This window comes from Acomys minous (genome assembly GCF_964271855.1).
Source record: "Acomys minous genome assembly, chromosome: 12".
Taxonomy (NCBI): Eukaryota; Metazoa; Chordata; class Mammalia; order Rodentia; family Muridae; genus Acomys; species Acomys minous.
Window position 1 is genome coordinate 105904935 of NC_140493.1, and position 14500 is coordinate 105919434.

Below are 14500 nucleotides of genomic sequence, written 5' to 3' on the forward strand. Positions count from 1 at the left end.
GAAGAGGAGAGAAGGAATCTTGAATTCTGCCAAGCTCATGCCTTGTGAGAGTACAACAGGTGTGGAAGCTAAAGCCAAGAGGAAGAGGAAAAGGAGACGGAGGAGGAGGGGATGGAGCAGGGAGGAGAAAGAGAGGGAGGAAGGAGAAGAGGAGGAGAAGGGGAAGGAGGGGGAGGAGGGGGAAGAGGAGGAGGAGGAGGAGGAGGAGGACAGGGATGGCGATGATCAGGAACCCAAAACTGTCCTAAGCCCTGCTGTAGCACAGCAGGCTGAGCATCTCGCAGGCCAACAGTTGAGAAGATGGGAGAAGATGCCAAGGGGCAGCCTGGGGCAATGGAAAGCAGACACATTAGGATCACAGAATCCTCGATCATGTGACAGTTTGACGACTCAGGCAGAACACCTGGGCAGTTAGCTTTGCTGAGTTACTCTATTTTTCCTCCCTTGATATTGGGCGGGGCCGTAGTCAATGCTGGCCAATGGCTGTCAGGAGAGGGACTGATGTCTCTGGATGTTGACTCATCGATCTTGTGTATTACATACAGTAGTACATTTATATACAGTTAGGCATCATCCCAAACTTTTCACCCTGCCCTTCAGCTCCTGTACCCCATGAGGATAGAGAGCAAGCTGGCAGGGACTCAGAAGGGACCCCAAGGCCATTCAGCTCCATGGCCAGGCTTGCTAGAGGCAGCTTCTCAGGCAGAGCCAGAGCCAAGAATGGCCGGGAGAGGACTACAAGAACATCTCAGCAAAATCCTTCCTCAATGGCAGCCCAGAGCCAGTGGCAAAGACTGCAATTGTTGGGGTCAGGCTCTCACTCTGCTGTGGCCTGCTGCTTGGCACACGGAGGTCGCACAGGACAAAGGCACTTTAGGAGCCCTTCCTCCATGCCAGACTGGAAGCTGGGGAAGAGTATGCAGGGCTAGGTGGCAAGAGGAAGCATGATTCATTGATTCATTCATGCACACATTGGTTCATTCATATTCATATGTGTTTGCTGAGCCCCTGGGTACCAGGCACTGCACTTGAGGCTGGGGATTCAGGAACAAATACAAGAGAGACGTTGATACATGAAAGACCAGCACCAAACCAACAGTCAAGTCAATGCACTCAGAGAGAGAGAGAGATGCTCTGCTGAAGGAAGGGCGGAGCCAGCAGTGCCTGCTCTGGGAAGCAACAATATAGGGGCTTAGAATTGGGAAAGGGGCATCTGCTGAGTCCTAGGGAACTAGGTGTCAGTGAGTAACTACACAAATGCTAGAGGCAGCTAGAGGTCGGCTTGCAGAGAGCTCTGAGAAGAACAGGTGGGTCTACACGGGTACAAAAGTGAACGAGTTGGGGAGGCATGGTGAGGGAGCAGAGGAGGGACCGTGCCATCCTTGTAGCCATGTGAGCAGACCATTCTAAGCCTTTGTGGTGTATCAAAGCTATTTGGATAATCTTACCCAAACCCACTACAAGGATCTAGGGTTGCACTTCATCCCCTCACGTCAGAGATGAGGAAGCAGGGGCAGTTCAGTATCATGTTCTGAAGGAAGTGGGGACTGAAAGGGGCTGACCCAAGCTGGGAACTCCTGGTCCAATGGCAGCCCTCCTCCCCACATCAGGAGGGTTTTGCCAGGCTCCTGACTCAGCCTGCTTCACATTCCCTTCCCTCAGTGTGCCCAGAGAGGTGGCAGCTTCCTCTATCTCATCTGGGGTGGGGTCCTGGGTGTGTGTGTGTGGGGGGGGGAAGTCCTGAACACTCCTTCATCCAGCAAGGCTCCCCGGTTCTGCATCTGCCCAGCCTGAGGACTGCAGGGGCTGGCGAAGAGGACGTAACCAGGGATGCCTCCACATCTGGCTTGCTTTCCTTTCCATTACGGGCAGTAGACCGCTCTGCTGCTGGCCCATTTGTTGCTATTGGCTTCCTGAGGCCCCATATTACAATGACTAATTCTTACCACTTAGGGAGCTCCAGGGGCCTCTGCAGCAATGTTCTGGGGATGGGGGGAACTAAAGTGGACAAGCCACAGCAGCTCAGCGACCCAGCTCTAGCTCCAGCTCCCCAAGGGGCCAAGAGTCAGGGCATAGACTTCCCGCCAAGCAGGGAACCCACTGAATTCTAGACTAACCAACACTGTGCAAGCCAATTCCTTCATCAACATGAGGGAATGTCTAACAGCCAGCTGGTATAAGGTAGTGAGCCCTCCGCAGCCAAGGGTATGAAGGCTGGCCACACGGCCACCAGCCTTAGATTCGAGGGCAGAGGACAACTTTAGATAACTTCCCCGGTATCCTTTGAACTTCTAGGGCAGAAAACAAGCCCATTCTTTTTTCTCCTTTAGCTTACAGCCTAATTGTGTCCTAGGGAACAAGGTCAAACACGTTCCGATATGCAGTTTAACACACCGTCTTAAAGCCAGCATTGAGGTCCTGCTTAAACACAGGCCTGCTGTAAAGGATTTGGCTTCCTTCCCAGCCTCCCTTCCCTGATGGAATGAGGTGCCTGGCCCCTACTCCGGCCTTCCAGTAGAGGACGTAGGAGAGAGGTGGTCGATAAATACTTGCCAAACAAGTACACGAAAGACTTTCCACAGCAGGTGCAGGCTGCTGCCTGGATGATTTGGCCTCTGGGTCTGGGTCCAAAGTGACCCCACCCCCCGCAAAAAGAGGGGTACTTCTGCAGACAGAGGCAGCAAGAATCAAAGTCAATCACTCATCTCCCCGTACCGACACATGCAGACCCCCACTCCACCCCGAGCTGACATCAAGGTCAGTATCCAGGGACATCAAGTATCCAAGGTGAGAGAGACTGGGGTGGAGAAGAGGATGAGGAAGAGGGACCATTTCCCACCCTACGCTCATGCTCTTGTGGAGCTTTTGACAGCTGAGCCCCAGGGCAAGCGTGACACTGGGCCTCCTGGTAATTAGCAAGAGACCCTGATCAATAAGTTATTTTTTGCTGTCAGTAATTAATAATTACAGCTTAGCCACACCATGTAATTAAACTTTCATCCCATTCCCCTGTGTGCTGTTTGGCTTTTATCGTGATTAGCTCCCAGCACTAAACTTTCTCCCTTTGGGGCCTCCAGGAGTGTCTGGACTGGAGTTTTCGGGCCTCTGTTAGGGTTTCCCCACTATCTGGTTCATTCAGGGGCAGCATCCTCTTGTCCACCCACCCCAATCCCACCCCCAGTTCAATTCTCTTGAAAGAGAACCTCCTAAAATGGCTGGCTGGCAGCTCCTGCCCTCTTCCCAGCAGCCTAGACTGTCCAGGATGCCTTCTAGCAATGGCTGAGCTCACAAGTATATGAAAAATTCTCCGGAGCACTCAGTAAAATGCAGGCTGCCAGGCCCACCAGGGCCTCCCAAGCCCAGGCCCTGGGGAATGGTGGGAATCTACATGTGACTAGGTTATGGGGACTCAGAGCATCAAGGACCACTCCAGGAAACACCAGTGTAGTCACAGAAGGAAGTTTGTAGCTTGTCTGTGTGGAAGACTTGCCGGGGCCTCTCCCAGGAATCCCCATAAAGCCATGCCAAATCTGCACAGAGGGAGATATGGTTCCCAAGGTATGGATGAGGAAACTCAGGCTTCCAGTGGCTGTGAATCTTGCAGTGATATCCTCCACAGCTGCCTTTGCCAGACCACGAGAGCCCCTTTTTCCTAGTTTGGGAGCAGATGCTTTTTGTATGCTGTCACTGGGGAATGAGCTGGAATCAGGTAAGACTGATTTTGGCAGAAATGGCCAAATGATCAATTTCAGCACAGCCAGGTAATGTACCCGCTGAGGCTTAGTCCAACACCCAGAGAAGGAACCAGGCAAGCATCTCCATAATATCCCACAGGAGTGACCAATGGGCGCCTGTTTCAAAGGAGAAGCAGCTTCCTGTGTGCACCATGGTCTGCAGAGTAGACCGTATGGGCTCAGAGATGTGTTGGTGGTTTTAACTACCCTCAAAGGATTAATGGCAGAGCCTCAGAGGCAGAGAAACACTAACTCCAAAGCAGATAAAACAAACAAAAACAAATTTAAAAAACCCAACAAAACAAAACCCCTAACCTCACCCCTTGGACAGCAGCGGAGCATCACCCCCAAAGTGGAGTCCAGGAATTGTCTTCCCACAATTCTCTGCAGGGAGACAAATGGAAGGACGAGGGAAGTGCTGGCAAACAAACATCCTAAGAGCCAGAGGCCATAATCAGAGCAGAAGGGGCCTGGGCCAACCGCACTGAGAAAAACCAACAATCAGAAGTGTGTGTGTGTGTGTGTGTGTGTGTGTGTGTGTGTGTGTCAGGGGGCAGTGGGAATAGAGGAAGGGTGTCTCTGATTCTTGTCAAGAGGGGTGGGGAAGCATGAGGTGTGAGGCCATAACTTTAGTAAGACACTGGCATTTGGCCTCAGGAGGGTAGGCAGGTGTGGAGGTGAATGGGTCATGACGACACTGAAAGAAGATGCCCTGAAGACTCCACAAGTGCCTGGTCCCTGATGGAAGACCAACTGGTGGTGAGCTACCTGCCCCTCCCAAGTCAACTTACACAGAAGTGGAGTTAGAAGGTCCCACAAGTTGTTACGCTCAGAAACCCCTCCATGGCCATCTCAAAACAAAGTGGCCAGGTATCCTGAATGGAGGACAGGCCAGTCCTATTCTGTTAGGACCACTGTCCTGGGTCCCCACAAAATCTCACCCTAGACAAAAGGCTACAAAGGGTTCTGGCAGCAGAGAGAAGGGCTCAGAACTCACCAGGTCTCTCAGTCCGGACACCTATCCCACATATCAGTGGTCTTGGGCAAGTCAATTCATGGCTCAGGACCTCAGTTTCCCCATCAGTTAAATGGGGAGACTAGAAAATGGCTACTGGAATGCGATGACCTCTGAGGTCCCTGCCTACTCAAAGATTTTACAATGACTATAAAAATAATAACTTTTATTGCCTTACATTTATGGAGCTCATTAGAAAATTTCCAAGTGCTTTACCTAAATTGCCTTGTGAAGTCCTCCCGTCAGCCCTCTCTCTGAGCGACAACTGATAATGTTCATCTCTGATCTTGACTCTGAGGATTGCCGGGATTTGGGACACAGTGGGGACCCTTCTTTCCTGAAGCACTGGGGCCCCAGAGGGGGAGAAAGGCTCGGCATGGGGTGGGGGTGGGGTGGGGGTGGAGGTGCAGCGCTTCCATCCCGGTCCCTCCCAACGTCCTGCAGCCCCAAGCTCTTGGGTAGGTCTGGCTTCCTGTAAGCCTGGAAAACCAAAGGAAATCTAAAAGCTGAACCAGTGGGTTTGGGGATTCAGTCTAGACTTCTTCTCCCTCTGCCCCCAGCAGGCGCCGCTCGGCCACCACAGCCACCACCACCTGGATCCTTGAACTCCAAACGCAAGAAAGCGCCACTGCAGCCACCCTTCCCTACCAGGACCCTTCAAGGGACCCTGGAGACGTCTGGGCATCCGCTGCAGGAGGAGAGGGACAACCCCTTCACACCTCCTTTCCAACACACCCACTCCACACCCACAAGCCCTTCACCGCCAGGCTCGCTGCTCTGGGCAGCTACAGATCAAAGCAGCAGTGGCCAGACATCCAGCGAGCTGTGGAAGCCTGAAGCTGGGGCTGCCGGCTGGGTGTGTCTAGTGGGGGTGGGGGGGCCTGAGTTCGGTCTGCTGCTGTCCCCGCCACTGGGCTCCAGGCCCATGCCGCCGAACCGCCTCAGCTCTAGCAGCCGGCCAGGCAGCCAAGCGCGGGATTCAGTACGTAGCTAAGCAGAGTAACTGCTCTTGAGGGGAAACCAAGCGGGCATCCTGAGCCCCACTAAGACTTCTTTGCTGCTTCTGCCCGCCCCATCTTCTCGCCCCAGGGGCACCCAGTGCCTGCCTGGCACGGCCTTGCCCTTCCTTTCGGACATCAGGTAGGATCCGGAGCCTAGGAAGATCAGTGGAGCCAGGACACGGAATGAGGTGCCCCTCCTACCCCGGCCAAAAGGGTATCCACGAAGGCCCACCTAAGGCACTATAGTCTTCTCCACCTCCCCGTCACCTTCCCCACCTAGAAAGGCCAGAACTCTCAGAGACACTGCCCCACCCCAAAGAAAGCCACAAAAGTCGAAGGAGGGACGACGTTGAGACTCCCAGGAGATGGTTCACAGCTTAGACTAAGCGCGGCGTTTTAGGAGGGCACCCCTCTTCTGTCCACCCGAGCCCCCTCCCCAGTCCCACATGGAGAGAGTCGCCCCATACGGTACCTTGGGCTCTGGCCGAGTAGATCCGATGCAGGGCTAGTAGAGTCCAGATCGGCAGCCTCCACATGCTAGCCATCCTGATGGTGGGTCTTCTAAACTGCCCCCTCTTTTAGAGTTGCTTTATAATCCTGTGGGATCCCAGGAGACTGTGTGGTCAAGTCCTGAACGCTCACCCCCGGAGGGGCCGCGCCGGCGACCCCAAATGCTTCCCCCTCCTGTGCCGGTTGCTCCGCAGAAAGAGGCCAAAGCCCCCTGTTAAACTCGGGCTGCCTGTATCCCTAAGCACCCGGACTCAAACTACTTCTCGCGGGCAAGGCGACCCCTGCGATCCGGCCTGGTCGCTGGCTGAGCTCCGGAATGAGAGGACAACTTCAGGAAACTTCTTCCCGGTGGCCACGTTGCCCGCCTCCCGCCCCTCCCCGCCCCCTGGTTGGGTTCGCCCTGGCCGACGTAGTCACCGCGGTTCCAGGCGCCCGGCCCCTGGGACTGGATGCGAGCGAGGCGCTGAGGCAGGCGCGGGTGCCTTGTGTCTTTTAAAAGGGGCGCTGGGTTCGGGGGGCGCGGTTAGCATAACGGTCCGAGTCTCCCTGGAGCCGAAGTTTTCTTCTCTTCTAACTTTGCAGGAGGCATCTGGCGGGGCCGAGCCACCCTTCTCAGCTCCACAGCCCTCGCGCCCAATTCGGTGATTTCAGAGTACCTCCCCGGGGGCTTCAGTGCTGGTCTCGCCCTCCGCTCTGAGCACCCTCGGCTAGCAAACTTTGCGGGTCTCGCGGCCCGGCGCGCAGCCCCGTGCGCCCATGTCTGCGCCAGCTGCGGGCAGGGATGGATGCCCGGCTCGGGTACCGGGCTGGGTAGTCCGTCCGGGTTCCAGCCAGCGCCCAGACTCGGAGCCTCTTGAGGGCGACCCGGAGGAAGAGACCTGCTCTCCGCCGCGCCCGGGCTGGAGCTTCGCGCGAGCCGCACAGGGAGAGCCCAGGCAGCAGCCGTGGGTTCTGGGGTTCCGGCGCCGCCTCGGCCGCCTGGCGTTTTCGCCCGGCGCGGGGACCCGAGTCTCCGCGGCCGCTCCCGCGCCTCGGCCGTGCCTGCCTCTCGCCTACCTCGGCAGCCGCCGGCTCGCGGAGCCGGGAGCCCTGGGCTGCCCGGGCTCAGCCTCCTAAGGAGCCGCTTTGCTGCCGAGCCTGAGAGTCTGCCTGCGCCGAGCCGGAGCTGCGGGGGCAGCGGGAGCCGGGGACGAGCGCGGCGGAGGCGGAGACGCGGAGAGGGGGGCCGAGCGCTACCCTGTGGCCGCGACTGGAGCGCAGCCTGCTCGCAGGGAGGGGGCGACGGCGGCCCCGAGCCAGGCCCGGGAGCGAGCCCCGCAGAAACCCAATCCGTGTGCGCGGCCCCGGGCACCCGGCGTCTCGGGACCCACGGGAGGGCAGTAGTGCGGGCCGCGAGCTTGCCTCTCTCTCCTTGGCCTTGCTTTCCAGCTTCAGGCCTCCCTCCCTCCCTCCCTCGAAGGCCTCATCCAGGTCTCCCATAAGCAGGAGCCCCCAGCACCCCCTCTGGACTTGACAAGGCCGGACACTTTGGGAAGGCTGCGTGTGTGAGTGTGTGTCGGTCAGCTGGTTGATTCCAGTTTTTCCTTCCCAGGTCCGACTCTTTAAAAGTCTGGAAACGCTCAGGGCGGAGAGCAAGATAAAGGGGGAAGCCTGGGACTTGTGGAAGGCTGCTGAGAAAGTGAAGTTGGTGCCAAACCCGTGCACTCTTTTGTTTCTTCTTCTGAGCTCCCCTTTTAAAGGCACATTGGCAGCCGCGGAGGCACAATGGAGAGAGCCAGAGGGGTCCTCCCTTGTGGCCCAGGAAAGGGAGCAGAATGTACCTTCCGGTGTGGGAAGCCCTGGAGCTGTAAGACCCCTGTAACAGTTGCACTCATAGGCAACAGGCTCCTCTACCTCCGTGGGATCTTTCGTCCATTAAAAATATTAAAAGTAATATTTTGCGGCTGTGTTGGCATAAAAACAAATATATTACTACATATTAAACCATTTTCTTTCATTTAAAAGTTCATTTAATTTTCCCCCTGATTTTAAAAGAAATTAAAACATTTCTATGGGTTTCCGAAAAGACTGTGTAGTCCCTGGCACTGAGCCTGCTGGGAAAAAGTCAGCCTCGCAAGCTCAGTATTTCGGCTGGAAAAGGAAGGACTGAGACCCTTCACCTTTGCTAGCTTTTCTCTTCTTGCCTCCTGGGCCTGCTCTTCGGAGCCACATCCCTGTTATTTTCCTTTTCTGGTCTTTGCCCTTCAGGCATCGTACTGACTTTGAGAGCTCTGCACCAACCATCTCAGGGTGCCTCTTCGAATGGACACGGCCACTACACACATCTCATTGCTTTTCCGTTCTCTCCTCACCTGCCTTGGAAGAACAGCTGTGAGCTTTTAGTGGCAATAGATTTTTTGAAAAGTAGCCTGCCTTTCTTCGGCTTTTCATTCGTCCACTTCAAACTGTGTTTGCCTCTTTCCCCCTGGCGGTCTGTGCTCAGTCCAGGCCCAGTGCTTGCTGTCTGCCTGATTTTTGACTGAAGATGAGTGGCTTTGGGGGACAGAGCTCTTCCTCCTGGGTGGCCACGCCCCTCCCATCGCTGAGAAGCCCCCTCCCCCCGGCCCTGCCCACCCCCACCCCTTAGACTCTGAACTACACAGTTGAGAGCTCAGGCCCTGCCCAGCCCATCAGGAACAGCTGTTCTTCAGGATGCTGTTGCACAGCTTGCTCACAGAGGGGGCCTGAGAGTCAGTTTTGCAGCAACTGCTTCTTAGCCAGCAATCGGAGAGCAGCCGCGAGGCTGTCTGTGCCCTTGGGCTGGAGTTCACGTGGCTACCGACGTCTGAAACCTTGGTGGATTCCTCCATTTGGGTCCAGTGCCCAGACCTGTAGCTGCAAGGGTCTGAGCTAGCTGCTGCTCCGGCTCCAAACAGCATTTATTCTCTCCCTAAGAGCAGACCTTTTGGATAGTCAGGTGTGCCCCTACAGATCTAGACGCCTTATCCCCAGGACGGGATGAGGAAAGGTGCGTCATTCTCCGGTCTTTCTTGGCAATTTTCCATACCCGTGTGGTTAAGAGGAGGCCTTACTCCTGAAGCTCACAGCCAGTCTGGAGTAAAGAGAGGGTCTGGGGGCCTCAGCAAGCTCAGAAAGGTAGTTTTCTTATCAGTTTTGCTGAAAGGAATTTGTTTCTCAGAAAGTCACTTGCAGACACTGTGCTTTTTTTTTTCTTTTTTCTTTTTTTCCCTGGAACAGTTAGAAGGTTTCAAAGTGGGCTAGGAAGATAGCTCACTGGGCAAACGTTTGCCTTGCAAACATGAGGGCCTGAGTTCTATACCCTCCCCCCAGAACCCGCCTCACAAAAAGGCAAGTTTGGGGTGCTCATTTGCAACAGTCCTACCTCTAGGGGGCTGAAGATAGGTCAGTTCCTGATGGTGTTTGATCAAGCAGCCAGTAGAGCCAATGTGGCCAATGAGAGGAGCTTATCTTAAAAGGCAATGTGGACAGCACCTGAGGATTGACAGCTGAGGCTGCCCTCTGGCCTTCACACAGATGTACACACATGCACACCTTCATGTATATACACACCACACACACACACACACACACACACACACACACAGGAGGTTGTAGAAGGTGAAGCTACTGTGATGTCTCATTTGGGCGGGTCTGTGTGCCTTTCCAGGCTCTGTACCCGACTTTCGCCCCGCACCCTTATTGGCACCCTACCCTTTCAAGTTGACTCACATACACAGAGCGCATCTCTCCAGCAATGCTCTGAGAGACAGGTTGGCTCTACGCCTTTATCTAGATCCCCTCTCCCTCTGTCATCAGGACTAGCTCCTCAGGCAAGACTTCTCTCCGTGGGCTTGCCTCTGAATTTAGACCGAGGCAGAGAGGAGCAACAGAGTTCATTTCAAAAGAGAAGGAAGTCCTGGCTGCTCCAGGATGCCTTCCAGCGCCCCTTTCTAAGCAGGCGAGTGGTTAAAATGCTACCTCTCTCTTAGGAAAACATGCGTGGGCCACGAGGGCTAATTGCTGGGGAGAGTTCATAGCAGAGTGAGCACATCACTGTGTCCAGGAGGAAGATGATAGCAGGTGCACGCAGTGGGGAGGAGCTGTCTGCTATCTCAGAAGGTCACTTCCTTCTTTACCATGAGCCTAGGACTCCAAGCCCAGCCTCTGTTCCCTTTCACACACACAGAGCTCAGGACAGGTCAGGCAGAGTCAGCTTTCTGATGTGGTTACTGTGTATTATTTTTTTTTTCCTCCCTATTTCAATCTCTAGTGTAACCAGAGCTAGAACAGAGTGTTCAGTTACAGGAGCAGGCTGTGTGTTCCCCCAGCACTGGGTGACATCAGGGACCAGTGGGGACACCCTGGAAGCACAGACGAAAGCTTCCGCCCCCAGCACACATACCTACCTTAGTCCTTCTTCCTGTTCCTGCTCAAGTTGCAGGGCTCCGCCCACTGCTGCGAAGCCCACTCCCATGCCTGTTTAGCTGGAGTGGGGAAAGCCAAATATTGAGCCAAGTAACCGGACATCACACAATTCAGGAGAGAAATGAAGAGGAAGAGAGGAGAGTCAAGCTGAGGTGATCCTCAAGGTATGGATTTTCAGAGCAAAATCTGACACCATGTGTTGGCCACAGCACCGCGGCTTCAGACTCTCTTTCCTCATACATAGTTCGCTCTCCATTAGAGCTCAGGGTGTCGTACAGGAGGGCTGGACAGACTCATGCCCCCCCCCACCCCAATCAGAGCAGGGACCTTCAAAAGGCATCGTTACCCCACCCAAAGGAACTGAGAAAACAAGTGGCCCTGACATGCGGGTGTATTAGTAAAGTCTCCCATCACTGTGACAAAACACCTGCCAGAAGTGACTTAAGGAAGGAGAGACTTATTTTAGCTCATAGTGTCAGAGAGAACAATCCATCACGGCTGAGATGGGACGGTGGCAGTGGGAGGTTGTGTGGTATGTTCTGGTCGCATCTTGGGTAGATCAGGAAGGAGGGGAGGGAGGGAGGGAGGGAGGGAGAGAGGGAGGGAGGGAGGGAGGGAGGGAGAGAGAGAGAAGAAGAAGAAGAAGGAGGAGGAGGAGGAGGAGGAGGAGGAGGAGGAGGAGGAGGAGGAGGGAGGGAGGGACAGAGACAGAGACAGAGACAGAGACAGACAAACAGAAGACACAACAGTTCCAAGGGTTTCGCAACCTCTCAAAACAGCGCCACCATCTGGGCACCAAGTGCATGTGCGTGGCAGGGGATAGACTTTTCCTACCCAAATGGTTAGGCAAGGCTGCTAGCAATTGTGAGGAGTAGTCTCTTCCATGTTGGTCTGTTGGATGATAGAGAGAGGAAGGAGTGGAGTAGACATAGTTTATTAATCTCCTACAGAAGTAGGAAGGTTCTGGATCTTGGTCAGCTTGGCAGCTACGATGAACTCAACAGACAGGATGGTTTTAGCCGCAGATACTCATTTCTCATAGTCCTGGGGCCCAGGAAATGCAAGATCAAGGCCCTGGCTGATTTAGTTTCTAGTGAGACTCTTCTTAGCTTAGAAAAGCCACGGTCTCCTTTCTTTTCTGAGACAGGGTTTTGCTGTGTAGCCCAAGTTGACGTCAACCTTGCCAGCCTCCGGCCTCAGTCTCCACGCGCTGGAATTACAGGCTTGAGCACTCATACCCTGCTCTCTCTTCTTATAAACACACCAATCCTGAGGGATGGTGACGTAACTTGGTTGGTAGAATGCTTGCCTGGAAAGCACGATATCCTGGGTTCAGTCCCCAGAACCATATCAACTGGGCATGGCAGTATACACCTGTATCCCAGCATCCAGGAAAGGTGGGGGTCAGAGAGTGGAAAGGTCAAAGTCATTCTCGGATGCATAGCAAGTTTGGGACTGGCCTGGTATACAAGAGACCCTGCTTCCATAGAGATGAGGGAAGGATAGGGAGGGAGGGAGGGAGGGAGGGAGGGAGCCAGGGGAGACACTGGCCCACCTTGAGGGCCTGCTCCTGCTCCCATGACTTCATTTAAATCCAGTGACTCCCCAAAGGCCCTCATACCACACTGGTCACTTTGATTTGCAAATTTTGTACAAATCTCACATGGGCTCTCTCTCTCAATTACACATACACTTTTCTTTCCTTCCCTTAGGAGAAGGGCTGGTGCCCTCCTCCAGCTGCTTTGGGACATCTTGCACCTTTAGCCTCTTTGTGCCAAGGCCCAAACCCAGACAGTTTGGGCTCCTGGCTTCCAAGGCCTGGGATGGCTCTTCTGGGGGAACACATCTATGCTTTCCTGCCAACACCCACCCAGTCTCCAGGAAAAGAGGACTAGAGACTTGGAAAAGACCGACAAGACTCTTCAAACACAGACACCAGTGTGGAACTACTCACAGCCATGTTGGTTGGGATCCAGATGCAAGCCAGAGAAAATAGAGGCTAAGAGACCACAGGAGACAGTATTTTTAAACAATAAAACTGCTAAATGTAGGCTAGTCAGGGACACAAAGAGAGTGCATGAGAAAAGATAGGCATCTTTTGTAGATAGGGCTGTAGCTGCAATGGAGGACCAGAGGTTCTCAGGTCCCTTGGTGGGCCTCCAGCAGGATGCTGAACAGCACTGAACAGGAGAGGGCGCTCTGCATGTGGTTTGAAGGGGCCTAGGAAGGAGGATGCTGGCTGAGACTGAGCGTCTACTCTGAGATAGTCACAAAAACAACAGTAGGAGTCGTTTCCTTTGACAACGTCTTTAATGTGTCTGCCATAAAGTGCATGAGCATGTAACCACGGCGAAACCTGCCTCTGGGGGGCTGGGTCATTGATCTTTGAATTGGATGAAGATTTAGAATCAGTTAGGACCATTCAGACTCAGAGTGATAAACTCTAACTGGAGTGAGGTTTCATTAATCTGCTTAGAACAAGAGCGAACCACTGGATCTGCCCTTGGGGCCACCAGAGCCAGGTTCTTACACCTCAAAGGGCGGGTGCCTTTGATCAAGGTTCCAAGCACAGAGCTGACCTGCTTGCCCCCTCTCTGCCATGCTACATACAGGTCTACCCCTGGACTTTGCTCTTGTTGAGCCCCAGGCTTGCACTGCCCTCCCTCCAAATGGCCAGGGGGTTCACCCCTTTGCCTTCACTGCCACATCCTTTAAATGGTACCTGCCCAGTGAAGCCTGGCTGCCAATCACTCTGAAAGAGCAACCCAACTCCAGAGAGATATCCAAGGCATTCATCAGGAGAAAAGCAGTGGGCACCTGGCCTCTGGGTCCCCTGATGGCTTACCAGCCCAACCAACGTGCATACACATTCTCCCCACTCCAATTTTCTCTCTTACTCATATCTGTGTGGGCATATACATGCATGTGCTTCTGTGTGTTCAGGTACATGTATGTGTGCAGTATGGTGGGGGAAATAGATAATAACGTCAGATGTCCTTTCTCCTCTGGTGATGTCCCAGTTTGTCTTCCCGTTGCTGTGATGAAATACTCTGACAAAAGCAACCTAAAAGAGAAAGGGTTTGTTCTGGCTTACAGTTCTCATAATGGGAAAGCTGAGGTGGCAGAAGCGTTTGGTCACAGCTCACCCACAATCAGGAAACAGAGAGGGGGTGAGAGCCTGTTGCTGCTCAGCACCAGGATTCCAGCCCTGGAATGCCCCCAGTCTGTTTAACGCAATCAAGACAATCTCTAATAGGCATGCTCATAGGTCCAGGTGATTCTAAATGCTATCAGTTGACGGCACTTGCCATCAGTGGCACCGCCCACCTTGTCTTCAGAGGGGCTCTCTGGAACCTTGCAGGTTAGATGAGGCTGGCTGGCCAGGGAGCCCCAGAGGTTTGACCATCTCCACCTCCCCGGTGCTGGGATTACAGGCATATACCACCTTGCCTAGCTTTTTATAGATGTTCTAGGGATGGGATCCATGTCCCCGGGCTTGCTGGACAATCACTTGACCAACTGAGTTGTCTCTGAACCTCAGTTTAGCATTTTTTACCACCAACTGATATCCTAGGTTATGCTATATCACTTTGACTTGCCTAGTTATTTACTGCCCATCTCCCCTCATCGAACTGCAAGCCCCTTGAGGGCAGTGATTTTTTTCCCCCGTGGAGCTCTGTGCTGGGTCCATGCTCTGAGTAATTAAAACAGCAAGAGAATACACGCATCCAGCGTGGACAGCCTCTCTATTCCATTACTGTGTCTTTGCTTATCGTGACCTTGCAAATTAAGCTATTTACACCTCAAATGTGTGT

General features: G+C 53.9%; 1 protein-coding gene across 2 annotated transcripts in view; it reads right to left on the reverse strand.

Annotated features, from left to right (window-relative positions):
- Positions 1 to 6849, reverse strand: part of SDK2 (sidekick cell adhesion molecule 2) — a 286136-nt gene extending 279287 nt beyond the window's left edge. For both annotated transcript variants that reach the window (XM_084750571.1, XM_084750570.1), the window contains exon 1: positions 6223 to 6849. In XM_084750571.1, the coding sequence (XP_084606697.1) occupies positions 6223 to 6295 (73 nt within the window). In that variant the 5' untranslated portion in view covers positions 6296 to 6849. The remainder of the gene's footprint in view (positions 1 to 6222) is intronic.
- Positions 6850 to 14500: the final 7651 nt, after the last annotated feature.